Consider the following 26355-nt stretch of genomic DNA (forward strand, 5'->3'; position numbering starts at 1 on the left):
GGACTCAACTCAACCCCCCAGACCAATGAAACTACTTCAGGCAAATCTACCTGTACATAGCATCTTTCACCACACACACACACACACACACACACACACACACACACACACAAGCAAACACGTACATTACAACATACAGTATAAACATAAATCTCTGAAGTGCTTGCTTTGACATCACCTCTAGCCACTTGTCTTACCCCGTCCTGTAAGAGATCTAGATCAAACCTCCTTTCTCCTTTCACCTGTCACATCCTCCAGTGATCTCCACCATAAGATTAATATCCAGGGCAAGACAGATCTAAGACAGATCTCTTCATAAAACATGTGTAAAGTGCTATGTTTGAGACCAACTGTATTAGTGAATGTCCTCTGTTGTGCCTTGTCAAACCCTCTGGAGAAATTACATTTAGAAAGACTGACCTTTGATTGAACTCACAAATAAATGTCAAAACAACCTGTCTAACCTGATTGTTATAATAGAATGTAATGGCTGTCTTTCAACATGTAGCTGCGTGTCAAATGGAAAAACTGAATTATCATCTTAGCAACAGTCAACCAGGGAAGGACAATGGTAACAACCACAAATAGACCCTTGAGATCGGCAACAAATAGGGCAGAGAGAGAAAGAGAGAGAAGAGAGAGAACCTGCAGCAGCAGAGATGGAGATCAAGTCTTGAAGTCTGGGAACAGAGTTCACGTTAATCATTGACAAAGCCCTCCTTACGTTCAGAGAGTTCTAAAGAGATAGAGACACACAGAGAGAGAGAGGGAGGGAGAGAGAGATTGTGTGTGTATTTGCAACAGAGAGAAGGCAGGTAGGGAGGCAGAGGAGGCGGAGGATACTGAAGTTGGCATAGCTCTCACCCGAAACAGAGACCCACCTTTCTCGTCCGAAGATGACCACTGCTCAGGATTTAGTGTTGGTTGCCAAAGTCTCTCTCCTTCTGTTTTCTTTTCTCTCAGTGTGTTTCTGGGACCAAGCTTTGTGTTCTCCTGGGGAAGGACTGAAACAGTGGCAGAAGTCTCCAACTATCACCAGCCACCAAAACAAGAGCCTCTATCTGCACACACCTTTCCCCTCTAACTTTCTCTGGGGAGTGGGGACATCTGCCTATCAGACGGAGGGCTCCTGGGACCAAGGAGGGAAGGGACCGTCCATCTGGGACCACTTTACCCACACAAGGGGAGCCAGCACAGGGACAGCAGATACCGCTGCTGACAGCTACACTCGATGGGAAGAGGACGTGAAGGCGGTCAAGTACTTGGGAACCCAAACGTACGTCTTCTCCCTCTCTTGGCCACGGCTCTTTCCCAACGGCGTCGGAGACCCCAACTCTGAGGGGGTGGCCCACTACCAGCGTCTGATCAGCAGGCTTCAAGCCGAGGGCATCACGCCAGTGGTGACGCTCTACCACTGGGACCTGCCACTGGCCCTGCAGGAGCCCTACGGGGGCTGGAAGAATGACAGCACCGTGGAGGCTTTCGTGGAGTATGCCACCTTCTGCTTTCGGACGTTTGGAGGCTCGGTGAAGTACTGGCTCACCATGCATAATCCGTACCTGATTGCGGTGCAAGGCTACGGCACTGGAGTTCATGCGCCAGGGGAAAGCCATGACCCGGCTGCCACCTTTATTGTTGGTCACAACCTCATTAGGGTGAGTCAAGGGTCAAGGGTCAAATGGGAATGGAGGATTCAGCATCCACAATGAAAGCTTTCAGTAGTGTTGACGGTAATATACAATGTTTACTTGATGGTAGTATTGAGTAGCAGTTTAATCATAAGCCTCACACTGCTAAGGTAACATTAACATTAAGGTACATTACAGAGCATTTTCCATAGTCTTAAGTGTTTATTTTCACTGTGTGAAAAATAATGTTTTTTTTTCCCACAGCATGAATACGGCCACCGCTAATAACGAAAATGCCTCTGAATTCTGTCATGTTTTAGTCTTGTGGAGTTTCTGCAGGAAATGTATCACTTTACATGCCATTTTCTACTCATTTCCTACTCATTCCAAACCATGCTGACCTGGGTTGTTTGCAGTTGGAACTGCATTTAATGGCAGATTAATCACTGTTAATGTGAATGAGTAAACAGAACTGGTCTGAGGTCAGAGTCCACATATAGTAGGGAGTCGGTTTAGCATGGTCATTACTGCAGGACAGTTAGAGCTGTTAATAAATAATATCCACCGCAACTCTACACTGTTGCAATCTCTAACCAATTTGTCCAAAAGATGTTTAGGTGCCGAAGTGCTGAACTGAAGATGTTATATGATTGTGTAAATTATTGCATTAGGATGATTTTATTTGTAGAGACAGGTGCGCACATCCAAAATATGTTGTAACAGGTGCCAGACAAAACGTGTCAGAGAGAGAAGGAGATGGTTTTCACACTGTGTCATTAGGATGATTTTAGACACTAATTGACATCCTGTTGTCTTTAGTGTGTATATAAATTCAGATAATTGCTAATGATGCTCAACTCACATACCTGTGCCATCAATATATTACAGTATGCTATATACCTGTTTGTTTTCAATCAGTGTTTAATGTCTACAGTATATAACGCTGAAGCTTGACATTGTACTTTTCTATCTTTAGGCTCACGCTAAAGTTTGGCATGTGTACAACACCCATTTCCGCCCACACCAAAATGGCCAGGTTTCCCTAACACTGGGATCCCACTGGATAGAGCCGTTCAACGGAGAGTCGACACCTGCCAGTGTCCAACTCTGCCAGAAATCCATGGAGGCAGTAATTGGTTGGTTTGCGGGTCCAATTCATGGCACTGGCGACTACCCAGCCTCCTTGAAAGACTCCAACCGAGGGCTCATCCCTGAGTTCTCCCCAGAGGAGACAGCCTTTGTCCAGGGCACAGCCGACTTCCTCTCCCTGGCTTTCGGGCCGGACACTCTCCGCATGGGTCAGCGCCTGCCTCTGTTTGGACAGGTGTTGTCCATGGATCTGAGGAAGGTGCTTGGCTGGATTCGGCTGGAGTATGACAACCCCGCGGTGCTGGTGGCTGAGAGTGACTGGTTCACTGACGCATCGGTCAGATGGGAAGACACTCTGGCCATATATGTCATGAGGAGATTGTTGGGCCAGGTGCTTGAAGGTGAGGAGAATGTAGATTTACGGTTATGTCCATGCGCTTCAATGTCTACCTTTCATGTTATGCTCACTATTTAAATTCCCTTTCAGCTGTGACATATGACAATGCACAGGTCTTTGGATACACAGCTTGGTCTCTGGTGGATGGATTTGAGTGGAATTTTGGCTACACAGTGAGGAGGGGTTTATTCTATGTGGATCTCAATGGTACAGACCTGAGCAGGGTCCCCAAAACCTCTGCAAAGTTCTACAGGCAAGTTGTTCTGAACAATGGCTTCTCTGACTCAGAGAGCTCTGAGAGCATTCATGGAGAGTTCCCCTGTGATTTCCAATGGGGAGTGGCAGACCCTGTGCTACATGTAAGTACATATGCAGTGAGAGTATACAACTAATATTTCTCAGATAATTGTGTTCCTGTCTTTAACAAAAACTTGATGTGACATATTGTTATGTAGCTGTGAACTTATGAACTTATAATAGTAAATTTGTACTACATTAGCACATTCTTTAGCCTAACACTGCCATCTTATTGGTCCATAACACAGTTGTCATGGGAACATGAACTCAATATTTGTCTGGTCATGCTAGCCAGATTAGAACTGTCACCATTTCCCCCATTTTATTCCATTAGATTCGTCTCCACCCGTACTCCGCTCAGTTTATTGACCCCAACCTCTATCGCTGGAACTTCTCAGGTGATGGCAGTCTGCGCCCGGTTTCCGGGGTGACCCTCCGCACACGTGGCGCTCAGTGCACTGACTTCCTGTCCATCCGACGCCACCTGCAACTTCTCGAGACGACCCACGTCACGCACTACCGCTTTGCCCTGGACTGGTCCCTCCTTCTCCCCGACGGAGATCCCTCACACGTGGACCAAGAGGCGCTCAGGTACTACCGCTGTTTCCTGATCGAGCTTCACAAGCTGGGAGTCAAAGCAGTGGTCACGCTGTACCACTCCAGCCATAGGTCCCCAACACTGGGCATGCCTAAGCCACTGCAGGCAACCGGAGGCTGGCTGAACCATAGCACGGTCGAGGCTTTTGAGGCCTACGTAACCTTTTGCTTCCAAGAGCTGAGCCCTTGGGTCCACACGTGGATCACCATCAATGAGCCCAATCGTCTTGCTGAACTGCACAACGGTAGCGTAGAGGTGCACCGGCGGACAGCCCACCATCTTCTCCTGGCCCACGCCCACGTGTGGCACGTCTACAATGACCTCTATCGGCCTCAGCATGGCGCACAGGTCACCTTCACTCTGCATGCTGATTGGGTGGAGCCGGCCAACCCGTTTCTGGAGTCCCACCAAGCTACCGCTAGGCGCTTCCTATTGTATGAGGTCGGACGGTTCCTGGATCCCTTCTTGGCCGAAGGCGGAGGGCAACACCCCGATGAGGTGCGCGGGTACGCAGAGGACATGGTCCAGACGCCTGGTCAAGCTGGCCTCTCTCCTTTACCCCACTTTACAGACGAGGAGCAGCAGAAGCTCAGAGGAGCCTTAGACTTCATTGCTCTGAACCACTTCACCACACGCCTTGTCTCTCCTAGAAACTCCCTACACCGAAATGCCCAGGCTGGATCGAATCAACACCATGGTGCCATCCATGGCTGTTCCTTCTTCAATGACCCCAATTGGCACGTCTCTTATCTGGGACAGGCTGTGGTGCCTTGGGGCCTTCGGAAAGTCCTCAAGTGGGTGAAGGGTCGCTATGGAGACGCACGGCCCATTGTCGTCATGGCTTCAGGGGTGGATGACCAGGCATCCCATGATGACCAGCTGAGACAAACCTACATTAGGGAGTACCTGCAAGAGGCCCTGAAAGGTTGGTAGAGCAAACTAAACACATGTGTTCTATTTCAAACTGCTCTGAAGTACTTCACACACTGTCTAATCTCCTGAACAGCTGTCTGAAGCAATGTTAACATTTTAATCATCTTTGTCTCATATCTACATTCAATCATTAACAGTGATTAACATACAGATTATTTCCGGACTTCATGCCGGAATTTGTATATCATATCAGTTTACAAGCATTTCTATAGTGCTCAGTTAGGTAGGCTTCTTATCATTTTGACTGTGGTTCAGTATGCATGTCATCTCACTATTCATCAGCCATCATGTTCAATGGTCACTGTCACCGGTCGCAGCTCAAACGTCTTATCATATGCTTCAGCTCTTAAACACTGATTTATGAAGGACCTTTGAAATCATAAAATGTGAATAGAGAACTCCATGCTGGGTCAGGCGAGAGCAATTTCAGGACTGTTTTTCACTGATAGTGTGTTTGTACATGTTGCTGCCTCGTGGTAAAAGGATGACCAGGTTTGTGGGCATAATGAAATGAAGCACAGTGACGTTATAGGTGTTTGTGGTGGGATATTTACACTTAACTGAACACACACTTGAGACATTGATAACGCTTTTGATGTGCTTTGTTTAGAGTGCAGACAGACCTTTTTGTATAAACAGCCCATATTATTTAGTGTCTGGCCTTTTGAAAAATCTATTTTGTCACCATGGACATGCTAATCAAACATTAATTCAACTCAAATAACATCTGTGGTATTTGCTTTGATTGAACCAGTTCCAACGTGTGTGTGCCAACAATACAGAAATGACTGTGTTTTCAGTAAATGAATGCACACAACCACTATCACAGCTCTGCATCTGTATGCTTTGTGGCTCTGCATCAGTCCATCTGTAAACATAAAAACATTCTGCTTCTGGGAACTCAATTTTGCTTGTTCCATCTGTCCCTCCTGTAGCTCGAGAGCTAGATGGCGTTGACCTCAGGGGACTTTACATCTGGAACCTTCAGGACCGCCGCACCTTTCACTTCGGCCTGTTCGCCCCCACACATTACGAGTCGCACCCCAAGGGCTCCGTCACGACGTACCAGGAAATCATCTCCCACCGTGGCTTCCCATCTGGGGACGGAGGAACGCAAGAGTCCTGCCACCAGCCGCCTCCTGCCCGCGCCTACAGCTGCTCAGTCTGCACAAAGATGTCTGAGAACAAGCCGCTGCTGTTCTTCGGCTTCTGCATGTTGGTCAGCGCCGCTATTCTCAGCGGAGTTTTAGTGGGGACCCTCAGGAGGAAGCTCAGCATGGGGAGAAGACGCGCGGCACGCCCCATGAGCCCCCAGCGAGTCACCAAGCAGCACTGGGAGCGATTTGCCATGCAGCGCGTCGTGCGCAGGCTGTGACGGACAGACTATTTGCACAGCTGTCTTGCACAGCCTTTTACATGCTGATGAATAGGTTTAATATAGAGACAATGGGCCAATCATTTTGGTGATTTTGGTCTTTGTGTTCGTGCAATGCTTTGTAATGTAAATGACTCATGTTCTATCAATAGCCGTGGCACTTTCACCTACTGCTTCACTTGCTGTTCTTGAAGTTGATACCTCAATGTTGGCTCTTTTGCATGAGAATGTACAGGAGAGTTCTGACTTTAGACTGTTATAGCAAAACCAGTCATCTGACAAATGAATGGACTGATTACTTGTATGGATATTGTATGTATTGTATGTGTGTGTGTGTGGGCGCGTGCGTGCATGCGTGTGTGTGTGTGTGTGTTGGGGAACAAAGCTAGTTGCATACTTTGCATACATGTTTTCAACAATGCACTTTATTGTTTTAGCATCAATGTTTTATCAGTGGTTTTCCAGTTGTGTTTTGTATTGCAATAGCCTGTAGCCATCGTTCATTTCACCTGTTTACAACAATCACCTGTTTTCTTATAATTTTCTGTGATCGCTTACACTGTTGTATTGTAAGCTATGACACATATTCATTATACAATTTCAATGTTCCTTTGAAAAGTATGGAGTCAGACATTGTGTTCTTTAGAAATGAAAAACCTTTGGTGCTGTTCATCTGCGCTACAGTTAGGCCCCCTGCTGGAAATGAATGTAAAATACAACACAGGAGTTGTAGTCAGGTTCATGCATCAATCTGCATGCTTGTCTCTATTGCTGTCCATTCCCCACCCCCTTTTTTAATAACTAATATACATATAAAGCAAAAATTCTAGAACCGCTCTAGAATCTTTGATATAAAGGTTGCTGTGACGTATAACTGGCTATTTGATACATTACGGCCATGTACTTGAAATAAGATCAAGCAGTATGAAGAGGTTTCCGACAACAGAAGTGGATTTGACACCATCAATGTTCAGACGGAAACTATGAGATTTGGACAGTAGAGATTTGGGGCTAATGAGAAGGATTTATGTTTTATCTAAGTTGAGTTTTAGAAGGTTATCATGTATCCAGAGCTTTAAGTCAGATAGGCAGTCAGTGAGTGAACTGGGAAGAGGGGAGGATGTAGTGAGATATAATTGTATGTCATCTGCGTAGATAGATAGATAGATACTTTATTGATCCCCAGGGGAAATTCAAGGTCTCAGTAGCATACAGACATCACACACATTCACTAACAGCAGAAAAAAGTAATTAAAGGTATGTAATATAAAAAACACAACTAAGCAATAAGGACAGTAGAAAATAGAGAATATACTAAGTATACTAAAATACAAATTATACTAAATAACACTTAATCTAAATCAATTCTAAAAACAGTATCCACATAGTGGGTGATTAATCAATCAAAAGGCGCTTGCAATGACTGAGGCAGGGACTGAGCCTGTGATTCTCTGTGCATAGTAAGGTAAAGTAAGGTGCTCTGTGTGAGTGAGTGTCATGGTGATGGTGCAAATGAGTAAGTCCAACAGTGCAACAGTACAAGAATAAATGTAATATATATCTATATATCTATATATATAACTATATTAAGAAAAGGCGATGGAACTGAAGGCCATGTCTATGGATGAGTAAAGTTCTCGTGCATGAACTATGAGGCAGCTTTTAGCGTAACACTTGTGCTTGGGATCTTGCTCTTGGCATCAAATTTGCAAGCAGATAATGTATAGCTATTAAGCTAGCATTAGTTAGCCTTTAGCCTTTGCACTTAGACCAGCATTTAAATTAGGGCCTCATGTCTCTTTGACATATTTGTGTATATTTCTCTATTTCACTAACACTTCTCCCTTTTGTCCAGGATGATGGTGCCCCCTGCCATCCACAGGTATTTTGGCCTGTAAGGGTTGCACAACCAGAAAAGATCAAACAATGATATGACCAACCATAGGTTAGGCTATCAAAAACATCTGTTGATCCCATTGCTGCATTACAGTAATGCATCACATATATTCTATATACTATTTTCTCTTATGCATCATGATTTTATGCTGGACAAGTGTCTCCATGTCTTGTCATTTTTGGCACCCTTTCTTGCTTGTCAGGGGTATGCAGACAGCAGAAAAGATCAAGCAAACATATTGTAGTGTCAGGTTGTATCTTTGGCTCTTTGCCATTCATTAAGACACTTGGCAAACACATTCAGACACTCCTAACAGATGGCAGGTTGGCACAGGCTTACTGAGCATGAGACAGAGGGCAGGAGTAGACAAGACCTCAACACATCAGGAAAACCACATTGGCCATACATAATATGACACTGACTAACAGAAAACACACACTAACATTAAGTAAAGAGGGAAAACAGTCCATAGGCACCCGATATTGTTTAATTTTCCGATTGAGATATCCACGCTCTGGCTATTCTAAATGCAAAAATGCATCAGGGAGTTATGACAAAACTGTAACTAACAAACTAGATCCTAATAGAAAGCTGTTAGCTTCCCTAAGCAACATAAATTGTCAATAGGCTATGCTGGCGACACAAATAAAATCTCCTTTGGAAACCAATGGCTTACGCCTTACAGTATCAAGCGGACTTAAATTGCCATATCGTGGCGAAAAGTTGTAATAAAATTCACGCAGCGTCAAGGAAAGCGCGAATGAAGTAGCCACTTCTAAATGGGACCCACTACACAGTAGCTTAAGGTGTGTTGCTAAAGCAGCCATAATGACATGAAGGTGTCATTGGATACTTCACACACACATGCTTTTTAATTTCACAGACTACAACTACCAAGCTGGAATCAAAGCACATCGATTCCCCTCACACACCCTGCACGACTTAAAACAAATAAACAGGCGTCTCAGTCTCACGACATGTATAGGCAAAACTGTATCAGACCGTGTAGCGTTGGTAAATCTTCCATTGCACAGAATGATTTTTTTGTAGCACGTGCAACAAATGACAGTCGAAAGATACAATTACAGTGCTGCTATCAATTTGCTTGGTATAACCGCATTTATAGTTTTCTACAAATGCAATCAATCAAATTGGCCTCCATCACTCAACCAACGCTAACGGTAACATTACCTAGGTCCTTACTGATATTATAAGATTAACGTGCCTGCAGTAAAACCAAGCATGTCCGATAAACATCCTCAGATTTATTTCGGGCTTCAAGAAGAAATGGAAATTACATTTCATGTGAACATCATCCTATCCTTATTAGACGTTCTCTGCGGTAAACTACACTCCTTGTATGAAGCGTCCATTGTTTTTCCAACCCACTTTTTAACTTCCAACAAAATTACGTCTCACTGCAACGACGCGCCATCTAGTGGACAAACGACTACTTATCGCCAATACTGGAAATGCAGCCATGATGATGATGATGATGAATATATATTTTGGCTTTCTTTTAGGGCCTGTCCACACGGAGACGCTTTTTAGGTTAAACGCAGAGGTTTTGCTTCGTCTTGGCCGAGCGTCCAAATGAATCCTGTAAACGCACTGCCCGAAACCGCACTTTTCTGAAACCTGGTCCCAGAGTGGAGAAATCTGAAACCGTAGCCCGTTTGAGTTCGTTTAGACAGCGAAACCGCACATCCTGCTTGCGTATCGATGATGTCATCGCCACACCTCAGCTGCCCTGGACTTGCACTTATAGTATTGCCTAACAATACTAGTTTTCATACATGACATTACCTACGATTACACTCTGTTAAGATAAATATCACTGATGCTGCGCAGCACCGATAGCTTATGAATTGGTGGACTGAACACTGTTTTTCCCGGTGTTTTTTTATGCATTCTATACTGTCAGTGACGCGAGAGAACTTAAGTTATTAGGAAAGTGCGGTGTAAGTTTAGGCTACATTAATTTGTGCGTAGTGCCAGTGTCATTCATTTATTTTACATGTCTTACAACTAGGGTTGGGCACCGAAACACAGTTCTAATATGGCATCGGTGCCGACACAAACGGTAGTAACTGCATCGAATAACAACGTGGATTTCGGTGCCTCATTTCGGTGCTTAAATAGCGTTTATTTATTTAATTATTTTAATACGAGGCATCACTGCATGTCATGCGCCATCTCTAACGTCTTGCTCTGATAGCAACACATCCAGATACAGTTAGCTAACATATGATAAACACTGGATGTATAAACCAGAGGGGTGCACCACATAGGCGAGTGGACAGTGTTTGACAGCTTGCGTGAGCCCAAGTAGCTTATAAAGCGACATGCGAGCTCCTGTCAAAATCTAGCAGTAGGCCTAACTACACACAAGCAAAAGGCTATGAAACAACATCAACAGTAGGCTAGCCTATACATTACACAATATCCTTGCTAATGCGCTAACTGACATTTATTTGAAATGTTATCAGCAAAGTTGTAAGGTGAAAACTTTATTTCACGGTGTGTTAAACAACATAATGGAATGATATTAATCTTTCATGTGCATGAGGCCCATATAGCATCACAATGAATATGAAGATCATGTTAAAAGTTAGCTGGCAAAAACATAAATATGTAGGTGCATACCTGATGTCACTGAGCTGTCAAAGAGGCTACGAAACCATCTCCGTATGCCTACGTTATCGCTAATTACACTTCAACACCGACAGGTAGCCTAACATGTTCAAAACTACTGCGTGTTATGGGTTAAGACAAGACATTTCTTGAAGCATTTGGGAACACACGGAATTAACTGGAAAATAGAGTCCCTGTTAGATTAGCTTGCTTGCAAATGCCATTGTCCATGAGTCATGACCTGGCAGTTTTATGGCAAGCGGTTTTAACATACATTATGGCAAACCGCCTACACTGGGTAAACTTGAAAGCAGAGCTCACCATTGTGTGTGCATGCATGGCAAGTTGTTTTAACATTAAATGTATTATTCGTAGGAGCAATGAGATATTGATAGTAAATTGAATATAACAGTTCAATTTCATGTTCAAATTTTTCTCATCAATAAAAAAAAGCAATTCATGCTTTAGACCATTTTATTTTAAAACATTTTAAAAACAAAGTACCGGTTCAGGCACCGTTTCGGCACCGGCACCATTTTAAAAGTATTGATTTAGCACCGGTATCGGATAAAACCCAAACGATACCCAACCCTACTTACAACATATATACATGCATTCACAGTCGAGTGAAATCAGATATAAGCATAAAAAGACGCTTAGAACTCACGTTAAGCCGATGGTAGCACACTGAATGCGAGATGAATGCGATTTGATGCAGGCAAAAGTATTGACTGTTACTACTTGAAGGTTTTATAGCAATATTATAAATGTGGCGACAGAATAGCCTAGAACTTGGGTAAGCCTTGCATTTAGTAGCCTAATTGCAGTGATAGCCAAAACTAATGTGAATCGGACTATCCTACAACCAAAGAAAGTAAAGGTGATTAGTAGGCCTACCTGCGTTAGCCAAATAAAGGACGGGACTGCACCCTTCACAAACCGTAAAATAAAGTTTATTAGTTTTACAGTTGGCTACAGTTGACAGTTCACCATCAGTCCACACAAACAATTCTGGTTTCCTTGCACTAGCCATTGCGCCGTAGCCTATTCTGTCTGTTTTTTAAGCGCAAGTTTTGCAAGTTTGGTGAATTTCTGTTTCTGAATTTTCATTTTCCTATAGGCCTGGGGTATGAAGTAACGTTTTGAGTCGTGTTGAGATGGATCCGTTTGGACGCAAATATTCTTGATACGGTTCCAGGGAAGACGGAGGACAAAAAGATCGGTTTGGTACGTGTGGACTAGGCCTTAATCCTACTGAATTTGTAATTATGTATCGGCCGTTCTACCATCAGCTTAACGTGAGTTCTAAGCGTCTTTGTATGCTTATATCTGATTTCACTCGACTGTGAATGCATGTATATATGTTGTAAGACATGTAAAATAAATGAATGACACTGGCACTACGCACAAATTAATGTAGCCTAAACTTACACGCACTTTCCTAATAACTTAAGTTCTCGCGTCACTGACAGTATAGAATGCATAAAACACCGGGAAAAACAGTGTTCAGTCCACCAAGTCATAAGCTATGATTGCTGCAGCATCAGTTTGTGATATTTATCTTAACAGAGTGTAATCGTAGGTAATGTCATGTATGAAAACTAGTATTGTTAGGCAATACTATAAGTGCAAGTCCAGGGCAGCTGAGGTGTAGCGATGACATCATCGATACGCCAAGCAGGATGTCTTGGTTTAAGCTGTCTAAGCGAACTCAAAGCGGACTCACGGTTTCAGATTTCTCACTCTGGGACCAGGTTTCAGAAAAAGTCGCGGTTTCGGGCAGTCGCGTTTACAGGATTCGTTTGGATGCTCGGCCAAGACGAAGCAAAACCTCTGCGTTTAACCTAAAAAGCGTCTCCGTGTGGACAGGCCCTAATACCGATAGTATGTGGGTGCCTGTGTGTGTGTGCATGTGTATATGTGTGCACCGCCATCTGAGCCAATGAGTGTACAGTCACTAAATGTACCGCGTAACCCCAGAGAATGCCAGGTCAATCATACACATAAAATTTGGTGCAGTTCTGAACATCTTAACTGAAGATAGAGGCGATTAAAGCAGAATAATATTGCATTTTCATTTTTACCGGGGGTGCAAATCACAAATGAGTGATTATGGGCCAGATTGATGTGGGCCCTTGAGACCAACATACCATAAAGATTCTTCATCCTCAGTGCCACGGTTCAGGTAGTTATTTAGGAAAAACTGCTTTTGCGGTTCGGGCAAACCGGGGGCCCAACTTGCGGGGAGTGGCCCCGGGGGCGAAACGAAATTTTTCCGTAAAAGTCTAGTGGGGCTACATACCCACCAAATTTCATGTGCCCCAGTGGTTCGGTGTCCCGGGTATCGTTGACCAAAAATTCAGGAAGTAGATGACGAAAAAAACCCTATATCCCTATATGACCGCTTCGCTAGCTTCGCTATGAGACAAGGGTAGGCCTACACATCGATCGTGTGGTCTGATGTGAAATGGGTCTTAAATGTTTATTTTTGGGGGACACTCTGACTCCCCTGTTCCTAGATACACTGAACTGATTAATTTCGTTCAGGATAAAAGACATAAAAGCCTGACTACATTAAAAACTGATTGGTTGATTTAGCAAAACATTCCATTCGTCTTGATTCAGGAACCACCCCCCCCCATCTCCTCTCTCTCTCTCTCTCTCTCTGTCGTGTGCGCGCTAAACTTCGATGCATACGTGATTTGACGTCTCGGTCATGCGTGCGCGCTCTTGAGACTTAGGATGTCTGTGCCGCATAGCGAGCACACATAGGCTAGGCTACACATACTGTACATACACACACTGCACGTAAAATCATAGATTAGCTTAAGACAGTCAAGCTCACCTACACTTCCTCATATTTTCCTGGATGACTCGTGTCCTTTCCAGGACCGTCTTCAGGCCTTGTCTTCAGCCATTCTTGCCTATAATTATTGCCTCTCAGGGTATGCAATGCGAGATGACCGTTCTGATTTTATTTTTGAGGGTGACGTGACTACAGATCTATGTCAAAATACAATTTTCCATGTGCACGTAATAATCATTTACAGTGAACCTAGCAAGAATTTCTTGGAAGAACTTGAACAATACAAAACTCTGGACTTTCCAGAGTCAACATTTAGGCCAGAGGGGTGTCAGGAGGTAGCAGAGGTGTTACCATGTGACACCCACTACAATAGAGGGCGCTGTTGTTTTTGCTTCAGCTAACCTTCTCACACTCACCGAAACCAATGAAGAAGTGGTCGTATCACAGGGGTGCGAAACGTAGAAATCCTGCATCTTCGGTGATTTTACGGTGACAGACACAAGGGGTGGCAGACACTTGGATAGAGATAAAGTGAGAGGGGGGTTCCTCCTGGTCTGTCACCTAAACGTGTTTTCAGGCCGAATTCCAACGACGCCCTACTCGCGGACTCCATTCTGATTTCACACATCAAATAACGTTACGCGGCGGCATCATGGCCTACATCGCTGTCCAAAGGATAAAAAGGGAATTTAAGGAGGTCCTGAAAAGCGAAGAGGTAAGACAGCGATTGTATCTCGTGGAACACAACATCCGCACAACATTGGCCATGGGCCATGTTTGGTTGACTCCAAAACAAACGCTATGCTATGGTGTCTGTTTGCTAAATGGCTAGGTAGCTAGCTAGCGCTTCCAAAAAAGCCGATGTTTTTCAACTTGCAACATTGTAGCCAAAAGTATCCGTAACCTTACTGTCACAGTGTTGTAAGGTAGGCCTACTGAAGGTCGGTCGGGATAATCTAATTCAAATGTCAAAATTCTGCATAACTTGCTTGAATGAATTGAATTTCGCAATGTTCACTGCAGAAAGGGATAACTTCATACGAATACCATTAACACAACGTTGACATTAGCTTGATGCTAAGATCCAATGTTAAGTTAAACCTATTCCTTGTTATTTGTAATTATACCATCATTACCTTGCTAGCTAACTATAACATAATCTATGGTATGTACTAGTATGTCACTGTATCAGTCTTTACACATGACACTAATGTGGTTACCATGGAGTGCTGCAAAGATTGGCTAATCCTTCAGAATCACTTTCGAGGAACGTGGCCCTAGTCCAGCCTGCGTTGTTATGCTGTAATAATACAAGTTTAGCAGGCTGATGTAAACATTTTAGCGAGAGTCATCCATCCTGTACTATGCAGTCTTTGTTAGCTGGAATTACTTTGAGTAGTCAATGAACTTTTTTGTTTGTTTGTGAAAAGTCACGATGTAGCCTACTTGACAATCGGGGGGCCTTGGCCCCTAAACCACAGAACAGGTAGCCCACTGATTGTGATTCTATTGACCAGAAGGCAGATTTAATCACTGTTGTTGATGGGTGATCTATCACAGTTGTTATCACTCAGTTTCATTGCTCAACACACTGGGTTTACATGTGGTCCAGTCTTATTCAAGGAACATTTACTTGACCCTGAAGTAAAGGTTCCTAAATAGCTTTTACTTATGGCCATTCACATTTTAACTACTGTAGTTTCCCTGTCTGCTCACTTCATAACATTATATTTCCTATATTCTTTTTGCATAGACGAGTAAGAACCAGATCAAGGTGGACCTAGTAGATGAGAACTTCACAGAACTTAGAGGAGAGATAGCAGGACCCCCAGACACACCCTATGAAGGTAAAGGGATCTCAATTACATCATTCTGTTCAAAAGACTGACAGGACACCCAAGCCATCATAAACTTTATCTTTTATTTAGTGAATGTTTGTTCAACGTGTTTGCCGTTACAGTTATATGATTCATTTGTGGTAAACCTACAGTATGAATACTAATGCATTATTCTTGGTCTGGTCCAACCTCTCTCTTGTTCCCTATTTTTTTATTTTTTTTTTGTCTCTAGGAGGTAGATTTCAGTTAGAAATCAAAATTCCAGAAACGTATCCATTCAATCCACCAAAGGTAGGCTTGCCTTTTTTGTCTGTGGTATGTGTGGTCTTTCCTGTTTGACCTGATTTACAGATGTATGATTGCACAAGGGAATTAGCTCCAGCACAGCTGAAACTCTAAATAGGATTTAGTGTAATGCTACATCCAAGTTAACTTCTGAGTCTTTATAAGAATGAAGTAATGAAATCATGGTCATTGCCTTAACCCGGCTCCACCTCTTACTTAGGTGCGATTTATCACAAAAATCTGGCATCCCAACATCAGCTCTGTCACCGGTGCCATATGCCTGGACATCCTGAAAGACCAGTGGTGAGTGGATGCTTACCAGTTTCCACACATTTAAGCAGATCTTATCATGTTTTTTTTTTTTTTTTTTATATCACAAGAGCACCTAATGAAGTATGTTGATAGTAACGTGTGCTTCCTTTGGACTAGTGAGATGTAATTAACAGGGGGTTCATGTTGTTGTTTGATTGCAGGGCGGCAGCCATGACACTTCGAACGGTGCTGCTTTCGCTACAGGCTTTACTGGCGGCAGCAGAGCCAGACGACCCACAGGACGCTGTGGTCGCCAATCAGGTCAGTTGCCTTGCTATGATTAAGTGACCTGTACACTTCAAGAGTTAGGCCTATGTAATTGAGTCTGTGGTAAACCAAACAGTTTATGTGAATGGATTATGGAAAATATGAGTGTTCAAGACGCGATTTACATAATGACACATTTTATTTAAAAGTGGCTTTCATGACAGCCAAGGTGGCTTCACAAATAAACAGATCCAACAATTTCAACAAAATACATACAAATACACTTCTTAAAGTACAGTAGCCATGTGACTAATTAAATGAAAATGCCAGCTTGAAGAGATTGGTTTTCAGAGTTTCCATTTGAATTTTGGAATGGATTCTGAGCCAGATATGATGATTGTCATGCTTGTTGTCATTTGGTTGTTTTTACCTCGTGTCCTTTTCTTTCCTCCTTTGTCTCCAGTATAAGCAGAATCCAGAGATGTTCAAACAGACGGCTAAACTCTGGTCGCACGTATACGGTGGCGCTCCCGTCTCCAGTCCAGAATACACACGCAAAATAGATAAACTCTGTGCAATGGGCTTTGACAAAGTGAGTGTGTTTACAGAACAGTTTGAAGAAACTTATGACTAAATTGAGTTCAGCAAAGGTGTATTCAGTTGTTAAATGGGGGGGTTTGTTATAGGCGGGCTGATTTGAAGATTGTTTGCTCTCACCCTTTTTGCAGAATGCAGTAATAGTGGCACTGTCATCGAAATCCTGGGATGTTGAGACGGCGACAGAACTCCTGCTTAGCAACTGATTCCAGTCTAAGAGTCTACCTGCCTGCACCTGCCCTAAGACCACCATCCTCCTCATCTCCAACATCCTCCCATCTTGCCATATGCAATCCTCTCTTTCTCACTCTCTTTCTGTCACTCTCTCTCTCTGTCATTCTCTCTCTCTCTCTCTCTCACACACACACACACACACAAACAAACAAACACACAAACATTCTGTGTCTTTCCACTGTCTGAGCCCTTGATCAGGTCCCAAGGCAAAAGCCCCCACATTCTCACAATCTTGCAGTGTCAACATTAAGTCATATACACACACACACACTCACCAACCAGCATACATCTTCCAGTGTTCACCTTCCCTGGACTCTACTGTTCTCCTCCTCCTCTCCCTCTTCTCCCACCATATCCCCACACATGGGCATTTGACACCTTTCCCTAACTAGATATGGCTTCGCTCTCCCCTGTACGTACACACCACACACACACACACACACACACACACACATACACACACACACACACACACACACACACACACACACACACACTCACACTCCAAAATGCAGTCTCTTCCGTTTTCCACTTTTCCTGATTTTACCTGGACTGGCCATTGCCTTTTGCTTTCTTCTGAAACCATTCCTCTCCAGTATGCAGCTTCTTCTATTCCATTCTTTTTTCTCCATTCCAACCACACTCTCTCCTCTTACCTTTGTGTTGTTGTCAGGTGACTTCACCAGGCATCTCTTTTTTTTAATAATTCCCATTTCCCCTCGACCTCCTCTCCCTACCTCTTTTATGCACAATCATCCATACAGTATCTACCCCCAAACTCCCTTTTTTTATTTGGAAGAATTTGGACTCCCCCTTTTAAGCAAACAGATAATGTAAAGAAATTATATCTCATCATCCCCACTGTTCACCAACAGCATAGCCTGAACCAACCAAGACTGGATTATTAAAGGAAAAAAAAAAGAAAGTAATGATTTCACACCCACAGAACTATGTCTTAAGGAAAAAAAAAGATTTCATCTGTAAATAATGCTATTAAAGTCTGTATAAATGAAAAACAAGGATATGTGGGAAATCATTGGTTAAAATAGTTCCATGTATATCTGTTCAGGTTTTATTGTGTTTGCCCAGCGTTGTTTACAAGAGACTTTGTGTCAAAGCAGCTTACTGGAGTTCCTGAGCGTGAACTGCTTAAGAACTAGCCTCTGGTGACCAAGGCTAAAACAAAATGGACTGGGCGAAACCCTCTGGGGAAACCAACTGGGGAAGAGGGGCTGCCCTCCTCTGCCCTTTCTAGTAGTAGTATGAACATTGTAAATAAGTGGATGCCAAATTACGCTCCCTTGCCGCTATTTAATGATGATTGTAGTGCTACAAGTTTCATGACCCCCAGATCTTCAGACTGTGAAGAGAAGCAGTGTGAACTGAAAGCAGCATAGTTAGGGAAGACCCCCAAAACGGTTGCTTTTGGTTTCATTGAATTAATTTCCTTTCATCGTTATCATGAAATGGTATGTATATGGAATATACATAAATATTTTAGAGAATGACGATTGCATACATTGTGTTTATGTTTCTCTCTCTTCCTGTGGTATTTGTGTGTGTGTGTCTTTAAAAGAAGTGTGCTTGTGGCATTCCCGGTTAGAGCTTGAGTGTGGCTAATTTAATGTGGGGTTTGGAAATGAAATTCCAGTGGGAATTTCTGTTGCAGCTGAGCCTGAGAAAGTAGAACAAGCAAATTAATGAAGATCAGAGAGTTTGGGCATGGTGTGTGTGCGTGAGCGAAAGGGAGAGCGAGTGAGCAAGCAAGCATGAAATAGATTGGCCGTGTTGCAAAGTTGCTTGTGTGTGCAGTGTTTAATGTCTTGATAGGGAAAAATAATTGCTGAAAGATAAAAAAATGATCTGGGATCAGTTGTTTTCTATTTGTCTGTAGGCAGAAGAGGACCAGAGGAAAGAGGAAAAGTGCTGTTGCATATGCATTCATCTGTACACTGATTCAAGGAAACCAGTAGCAGATGGTTGTGCTAGGGTGCATGTTGTGCTTGAAACGCTTCCATAAGTCATTCCCGGCCCTTCCTCTGGCAAGATAAAATATCACGCAGGTGTAGGATGATGCCTTAATGTAAAATGTAAAGGCTACTTTTGCCCCGGCACACAAATATCTTTTAGATGTAATATTTACGGAGCGTCTCTACACCCAGGCAGGAAGACAAAAATAGAATGCAAAGGGAATGAACAAACACCTCCACCCAGAGTTAACAGGTTCATTATGGTCTCTCTACGACGGCAGGCTTGGCCAGGGACACAGAGAGAGAGAGGGTGAGATGCAGTAGGAAGGGCAGAGCTCCAAAGACTTCCCAGTGGCCCAATGTTGCCATCCAATGCTGATAAAACACCTGCTATCGTGATACTGCCCAGCTTGGGCTCGAGTTACATACCAACACCTACAGCAACAAAAGCCCGTTTTGTACCTTCTCTTTTTGGGTGATGAGTATCTCTGGATCAGCGCTCAGATGGGTTTTAATCTCAGTGGTGACGGAGACATTGGAAAGTGCTTGGGGAGGTCTGTCACGCCTTTACACATTCCTTGCATTTTCAAGCAAGGCGACCTGAAGATGTAATTTTTTTTTTTTTTTGGCAAAAATACATTTATTTCAAAACATGATTACAAATACTTCTCAACACTTGTGCAGTCTGTGGGGCATTCATGCAGTTTTTATGCATAGGCCTATTTCTGTTTTAGATGTAAACTAATTTAAAAAAAGAGAAAAGGTATATGGATTGAATATCATGGGACATACACACTATGTTATGTTGCTTTAACATTGATAAATGAAATCCATTGTTTTAGTATTCTGCTCACAGTAATAGGCCTAGAGCAGCCAGGTTGGAGAACATATCATAGGTTTATAAAACTTCATATCATGCATGGGTTCAAGAATAGATAGTCAATGCACACTGCACCATAATAAATGTCACTTTTCAGAAGAAGACTTTGCCAGCCTTACTGTTGGATGAAGATCTAGCTACTTGACAGGCTGCAATGTTGGATAGCCATAGCCTACTTCAGGTAAAGTGTGTGACCCCTTCTGAACCCTGTGTTCCCCATACAATAGAAGATATCACGTTCAAGTGTACTTAAAGCTAAGTGTTATTTAAGCATTGCTGAGGCATCTCGAGTAATTATCACGTGACACCCGGTTTTCTTTACACCACCAGGCATCCAAATGGCTCGACAGTAAAATATGGCTTTTCTGACATCATTAGTGTCAACGACTTATCAGTTCATCTGTTATATTAGCTCCTTCCCTGATGCAGTTAGCCCACCTGCCAAGCGGCTGACTGACAGCTCAATAGCCGCAATGCTCGATGAGGCGATGTGGTTCAAGGGCGTCTAGTTTCCTAATGGTATGTGATAGCCCGAGCTCCTGTTCCGTGTCTGCGCCCAGCTTGGCTGGACCAACTGCCAAACGTTAAAAACGGCCCATGTGAGCGCGCGGACAGAGGCAAACGGAAACCGCTCTTCGGGATTTAGGAGGGAATTGAGTTTAATTGGGGTTGAACGCGCAGCATGAAGTTCGGCTGTTCTCACGGGAGTCTGTAAAACGGTCCGTAGGCGTTGAAATTCTGATTGAAGAGTGGTTTTAAGAAGAAAAAATGCAAGGGACTGTTTTGTATATTTATTTTGCCATGATGATGCTGGAAGGTAAGTCTTCATTATAAGATATGAAAAAGCCAGGGTCCCCCTTTTGGCCTCTGTTGGCCTCCTTTGATTGCATGCTAATTACAGTAAATGAAAAGCAATGTAGGCCTACTGCACTGTTGTTTAGTGTTTAGACAAAATAATTGTTTGAAAAGAAGAAACAGCATTTTAAATCTGCTGTCTGCTCTATTGGGTGTTGGCCTATGTGTTAAGCTTTTGTAGTGGATATGCATTAAAAGTAGTTAAATATTGGCAAGATAATGGTGTGATGTAGAACTTTTTAATTTAGCTTACAGTTATATTATGAATGATTGCCTCTAGCTGCTTAGCTGCTTATTATAGCTGCTTATTATAGTTCAAAACAATAGCAAATATAGATAGTCCATATTAAAAATGCAAGCTGCATAGCAGATTTTCCTCTTTATTGTGTGTTTTTTACACGTTTGTAAATACAAATGTAGGCCTAAAGAAAATGAACAAATGCATTTTTGATGCATTTTTATTACACTGATTAGGAGGCTAGATTATAAAGTTCCCCATCAAAGTCATTTGATATTCTTATAACAGAATCTCTATAGCATCCCTTAGTGTGACAATCTTGTGTTTGCCTACCCTGAACAAGGCAGGCATATTTGATAAAGCCTGGTTACCTGTCATGATTAATTAAAACAAGTTAACGTGTTACATACCATTAGGCTCACATTCCGTTATTGGGATTTCTGAAAATAAGTATTTAATTCTTTCCTCATGCACAGTGGCAAGTTCTGCAAAGGGCTGGTATGCTCAGAAGCTGATGAGTGACTTGATGGAGAACTATTCCAATGCTCTGCGACCAGTGGAGGACACTGACAAGGCACTTAATGTCACTTTGCAGATTACCCTGTCCCAAATCAAAGACATGGTGAGTGTGCTAGATCGCCGCCATCACAGTGTTCTAGATAACCTTGTGGCCCCCCCCTCTCTCTCTCTGCGGCACGGTGAGGGGATCCGATCACACACGGTCACAGGGTGCTGTAGACAAAGCACTGCTCTTGATAATCATCTCTGCTTTCTTGACCTCTTGTCCTTCAGGGCAGTCCATCATTGCTCCATCACTCTCTCAGCCCCCCTCTCTCTTTCTCTATCTCTCTCTCTTTCTCTCTCTCTCTCTCTTTCTCTCTCTCTCTCTTTCTCTCTCCTCTTCCTGGGTCTGTTTTTCTGATTTGATGCCATTCTGTTGAGAAGACGCCCTCATTACTGATGTGTTTGTGCATACTCAGGTAGCTTGACCTTGTGTGTGTGTGTGTGTTTGTATGTGTCCTATTACGCAGGCATAGCAAAGGGGGGGGGGGGTGACTGTCCTTCTCTACTTGCCCTTGCTAAGCTTTGTGTCAGCCTCTGACAGTGATATGCCCCCTTCCCTTAGTCTGTTTGTCCACCTAATATGAGCTAGGTCTGAGTTTCACTCTCGTCTGTCTGACCTCATACTGAGACTTCAATTACGTCAAGATTAAGATTAACTTTCTGTGTGTGTGTGTGTGTGTGTGTGTGTATCTGTGTGTGTGTGAGTGATGCAGGTCACTTGATACACTTGTACAGTATCTATTAGGCTTTGAGATTACAGTTGATAGTCACGCCTGCAACCATTCTGACAAACTTGTATGTTAAGGACTGTTGTTTTACTGATATTCTGTATCTCCTTCTCTCTCTCTCTCTCTCCCTCTCTCCCTCTCTTTCTCTCTCCCTCTCTCTCTCTCCCTCTCTCCCTCTCTTTCTCTCTCTGTCTCATTCTGTCTGTGTCCCTTGCATTGTTTAGGATGAAAGGAACCAGGTACTGATAGCGTACCTGTGGATCAGACAGACGTGGCATGATGCTTACCTGAAGTGGGACAAAGATGAGTATGATGGCCTGGAGGTCATTCGCATCCCCAGCAGTTTGGTGTGGCGACCCGACATAGTCCTTTATAACAAGTACGCCAGTACGTTCAGATGCTGTGCATTTCTCTGTATTAGTCTTTTGTCTCTCTCTCTCTCTCTCTCTCTCTCTCTCTCTCTCTCTCTCTCTCTCTCTCTCTCTCTCTCTCTCTCTCTGTCTCTTTCTCAAACACAAACACACTTTTCAAATTACTTTGAATAAACAAGTACAAAACTTCTAAGTGATTTTTCTCATACGACAGGCTTAAAGTTTTTTGTCATACCTGACTCTTCTGAAGATGAGTCAGCAGTCGAAACTGTCAGGTATGACAAAAAACGTTAAGCCTGTCGTTTAAGAAAAATCACTTATAAGTTTAAATAGTAGGCTAAATGAACTTGTTTGTGCAAAAGCTAAAGTTTTTTTTCTGTGTAATTGCTATAACTGATTATGTATTAATGTATTTTACCTCTCCAAGTGTGGCAAATATTCCAATTACGTTTAATATTTATTTTCTATAAATGCTTGACTTTGTAGGCTGCAAATACACCTACTCACACAAATGCTGTTGGTACAAACCCATAATCAAGCTATTACACTTATTATTATAATTTCCTTCTGCATCTTCTCTTTTCTTCCTCCTTATATTTAAATCACGTTAAATCCAGGTTTCTTTTCTGATGTAAATACAAACATCTAATGGTTAGGCTGTTTTTACCAGCGCCTCTCCGCATTACAAATGAAAGACACTTGACATGGCTTAAAAGGATTTGTTTGTGTGCCAAAACAGATAATCTGTTTACAGTCCACACTGTTATCATCCTGTCATTTCTGTCTGCTTCGTTACACTGCCTATGCTCTGTTGTCTGGACACACACACACACACACACACACACACACTCACACACACACACACACATGCACCGCATATTCACACGCGCATAAAGATCTTTGCTCTGGCTGTAACAGATAAGTTGGCTTATAGCCTGGAATCTCTGCTGGCTGGCCAGCCCTCCCACAGGCTCTCTCTCTCTCTCTCTCTCACTCACTCACTCACGCTCTGGCTCTGTTTGGCCCTAGGGCAGACGATGACTCGGGCCCAGTGGACACCAACGTGGAGTTGAGATACAATGGGGAGATTATCTGGGATGCGCCTTCCATCACTAAGAGCTCCTGTGTCGTGGACGTCGCTTACTTTCCCTTTGACCATCAGCAGTGCAATTTGACCTTTGGATCATGGACTTACAATGGAAACCAAGTGAGGAAATGCCCAAACTCTTACAACATATATACAATAATACACTAACTGTAAAAACATTATACTGTATGTTAGATGAGCAGGAACAAAACTTTTTTAATAAATAAAATACTTTCTTGTGATTAAAAAGTGGGAAATTGCAGGGTTATGTTGATCACATCAAATCAAATTACTGAAAATATTGTAATACTATTACGTTGTGGAACAACTGGTGTTTGACATCCCCTATTGTCTAGAGTTGAGGCCGTTCAAGTGGTCAAACACAAATGTGTAATTTCACATACAAATGTGTTGTATTAGATATTCCTAATTGTTCCTAACTGTTAAAAAAAGAATGGCTTTTGAAACCCCAACATGTCACAGGTGGACATCATCATGGGGATGAACAGCGGTGACCTGTCCGACTTTGTGGAGAACGTGGAGTGGGAGTGCCACGGAATGCCGGCCAAGAAGAGCGTCATCATGTACGGCTGCTGCGCGGACCCGTACCCGGACATCACCTACACCGTGCTGCTGCAGCGCCGCTCCTCCTTCTTCATCTTCAACCTGCTGCTGCCCTGCTTCCTCATCTCCTTCCTGGCGCCGCTCAGCTTCTACCTGCCCGCCGACTCCGGGGAGAAGGTCTCGCTGGGCGTCACCGTGCTGCTGGCCCTCACCGTCTTCCAGCTCATGGTGGCCGAGAGCATGCCGCCGGCCGAGAGCATGCCACTCATGTGTGTGTGTGTGTGTGTGTGTGTGTGTGTGTGTGTGTGTGTGCGTGTGCGTGCGGTTGACCATTAGTCTCTAAAAACATGATGCATTTAGAGTCTTAACTATTTAGACATCTGTTTCATAAGCTGTTTGTTTATTAGTAGATGATCATGCAGTGACATTTGCAACAATCCATTAATAGTTATAAATAGTGATTTAGACTGTGATCTGACTATAATTGAGGGATGTGTTTGGGCAGGCGGAAATACAGCGTCCTGCTCCTCTGTTTGTTGTGGTTTCTTTCAACAGGGAAATACTACATTGCAACCATGACGATGATAACAGCGTCCACTTCACTGACCATCTTCATCATGAACATCCACTTCTGTGGGGCTGAAGCCAAGCCTGTTCCTCAGTGGGCCAAAGTCCTCATTATAGACTACATGTCCAAGATCTTCTTTGTGTATGAAGTAGGGGAGAGCTGTACCTCCCCGAAGGAGGAGGCCCAGGATGACCACCACCACACCCAAACCCAAACCCACTACCGCAACCGGCTGCACCACAAGCAGAAAAACCACCAGCCGCAAAAGACTCAGAACAACCAGTCTTGCCCTCAGCCCTATGGCAAGGGTGGAGGACGCTACCCAAAGTCCTGCTCTCAACCTCTCCCCAACATCCCTGAGGAGCACAAAGAGCTCCCCAATTCTAACCCCCAGGTTTCACAGACATATAAGGGTTTGGAGTCTAAGAGTTGCCTGAAGGAGGCTCCACCGCCATGCTGTCCCGATGAGGAGAAGCCTGCCGCCTTCGCCACCTGTCGCTCCTGCCAGTTCCGCTGTCACCACGACTGCGGAGATGGAGGGCTGCTCCCGGGGGATGACTCGAAGCTGTTGCGCAACGTGGAATACATCGCCAACTGTTTCCGTGAGCAGCGGGCCACCAGCATCAAGGTTGCCGAGTGGAAGAAGGTGGCTAAGGTGATGGACAGGGTTTTCATGTGGATATTCTTCGCCATGGTCTTCCTCATGAGCATTATCATCATGTTTTAGTGCCCCTGAAAGCCTAGTTTGTACAAACAAAGCCCCACACAACATCTAACCTCATCTACATGGTAAGTACAGTGTACCCTCCTTTTGTGCTCTGACACTTGGCACTCACTTTGTGGAAGCATAAGTATTAGCCTTCTGTGCTTAAAACTAAAGTGGTGCCACAAAGTCCTTTAGACGGTCCAACCTTTTTAGGTTTAGTTTTTTTCCCCCCAAAATTGATTATTTCAATATCTTGATTAAGAAATTAATCAAGAACTTCCTTAAGAAAATGTTCTATTGTTTTCATGTTCTATTGTCTTAATCATATTTATGTTTTGAATGTTTACTTTGAGTGTGCCTTACAGTTCACCTAGAAATATCAAAACACCAAAGATTCTTTTATTATTGGCAAATGTAAGGTATGTGTACAGAGTGATTGTATATAATTGAAAGTTTATATTTTCACTCAGTTTTAAGTAAATAAAATATACTTTTTACTCAACAACATTCTTCTTTCTTCAGGAGTGTACACACACACACACACACACACACACACAAACACACAAATACAAACAAACATTTATTTTGCGATTAATAAAGTAACCATCCATCTTGTAACTGTCTATCTAAACAAACATCCTTGGTCTTGTTACCATTGGTGATATTCTCTTTGAACTTTGTGCACGTAGACTGTTCT

The 26355-nt window shown here is 43.3% G+C and overlaps 3 protein-coding genes across 3 annotated transcripts; all 3 read left to right on the forward strand.

Annotated features, from left to right (window-relative positions):
• The first annotated feature begins 837 nt into the window (after positions 1–837).
• On the forward strand, positions 838–7107 carry klb (klotho beta). The gene is made up of 5 exons (XM_048231803.1): positions 838–1655; positions 2605–3118; positions 3205–3473; positions 3746–4934; positions 5878–7107. Exons 1-5 carry the CDS (start codon positions 897–899, stop codon positions 6315–6317), a joined length of 3171 nt encoding a protein of 1056 aa, XP_048087760.1. The 5' UTR covers positions 838–896; the 3' UTR covers positions 6318–7107.
• Positions 7108–14051: 6944 nt separating this feature from the next.
• ube2ka (ubiquitin-conjugating enzyme E2Ka (UBC1 homolog, yeast)) lies at positions 14052–18143 on the forward strand. Its single transcript, XM_048231814.1, has 7 exons — positions 14052–14369; positions 15408–15501; positions 15725–15783; positions 15998–16080; positions 16251–16350; positions 16760–16888; positions 17025–18143. Exons 1-7 carry the CDS (start codon positions 14307–14309, stop codon positions 17097–17099), a joined length of 603 nt encoding a protein of 200 aa, XP_048087771.1. The 5' UTR covers positions 14052–14306; the 3' UTR covers positions 17100–18143.
• A 2602-nt stretch (positions 18144–20745) lies between these two features.
• LOC125286608 (neuronal acetylcholine receptor subunit alpha-9-II) lies at positions 20746–25946 on the forward strand. The gene is made up of 6 exons (XM_048231812.1): positions 20746–20794; positions 21547–21692; positions 22587–22741; positions 23763–23940; positions 24304–24655; positions 24940–25946. Exons 1-6 carry the CDS (start codon positions 20746–20748, stop codon positions 25677–25679), a joined length of 1620 nt encoding a protein of 539 aa, XP_048087769.1. The 3' UTR covers positions 25680–25946.
• The last annotated feature ends 409 nt before the right edge of the window (positions 25947–26355 follow it).

The sequence above is a fragment of the Alosa alosa genome, chromosome 21 (genome assembly GCF_017589495.1).
Source record: "Alosa alosa isolate M-15738 ecotype Scorff River chromosome 21, AALO_Geno_1.1, whole genome shotgun sequence".
NCBI lineage: Eukaryota > Metazoa > Chordata > Actinopteri > Clupeiformes > Clupeidae > Alosa > Alosa alosa.

What these genes read in the sequence shown, in the direction of transcription:
- LOC125286608 (XM_048231812.1), top strand. Translation starts at nt 20,746, where the DNA reads ATGCAAGGGACTGTTTTGTATATTTATTTTGCCATGATGATGCTGGAA. An exon ending in TGTCCCAAATCAAAGACATG is followed by an intron (nt 21,693 to 22,586) that starts GTGAGTGTGCTA and finishes TGCATTGTTTAG; the next exon opens with GATGAAAGGAACCAGGTACT. An exon ending in GGACTTACAATGGAAACCAA is followed by an intron (nt 23,941 to 24,303) that starts GTGAGGAAATGC and finishes AACATGTCACAG; the next exon opens with GTGGACATCATCATGGGGAT.
- ube2ka (XM_048231814.1), top strand. Translation starts at nt 14,307, where the DNA reads ATGGCCTACATCGCTGTCCAAAGGATAAAAAGGGAATTTAAGGAGGTC. An exon ending in AGGTCCTGAAAAGCGAAGAG is followed by an intron (nt 14,370 to 15,407) that starts GTAAGACAGCGA and finishes CTTTTTGCATAG; the next exon opens with ACGAGTAAGAACCAGATCAA. An exon ending in ATCCATTCAATCCACCAAAG is followed by an intron (nt 15,784 to 15,997) that starts GTAGGCTTGCCT and finishes CCTCTTACTTAG; the next exon opens with GTGCGATTTATCACAAAAAT.
- klb (XM_048231803.1), top strand. Translation starts at nt 897, where the DNA reads ATGACCACTGCTCAGGATTTAGTGTTGGTTGCCAAAGTCTCTCTCCTT. An exon ending in TTGGTCACAACCTCATTAGG is followed by an intron (nt 1,656 to 2,604) that starts GTGAGTCAAGGG and finishes TTCTATCTTTAG; the next exon opens with GCTCACGCTAAAGTTTGGCA. An exon ending in GTTGGGCCAGGTGCTTGAAG is followed by an intron (nt 3,119 to 3,204) that starts GTGAGGAGAATG and finishes ATTCCCTTTCAG; the next exon opens with CTGTGACATATGACAATGCA.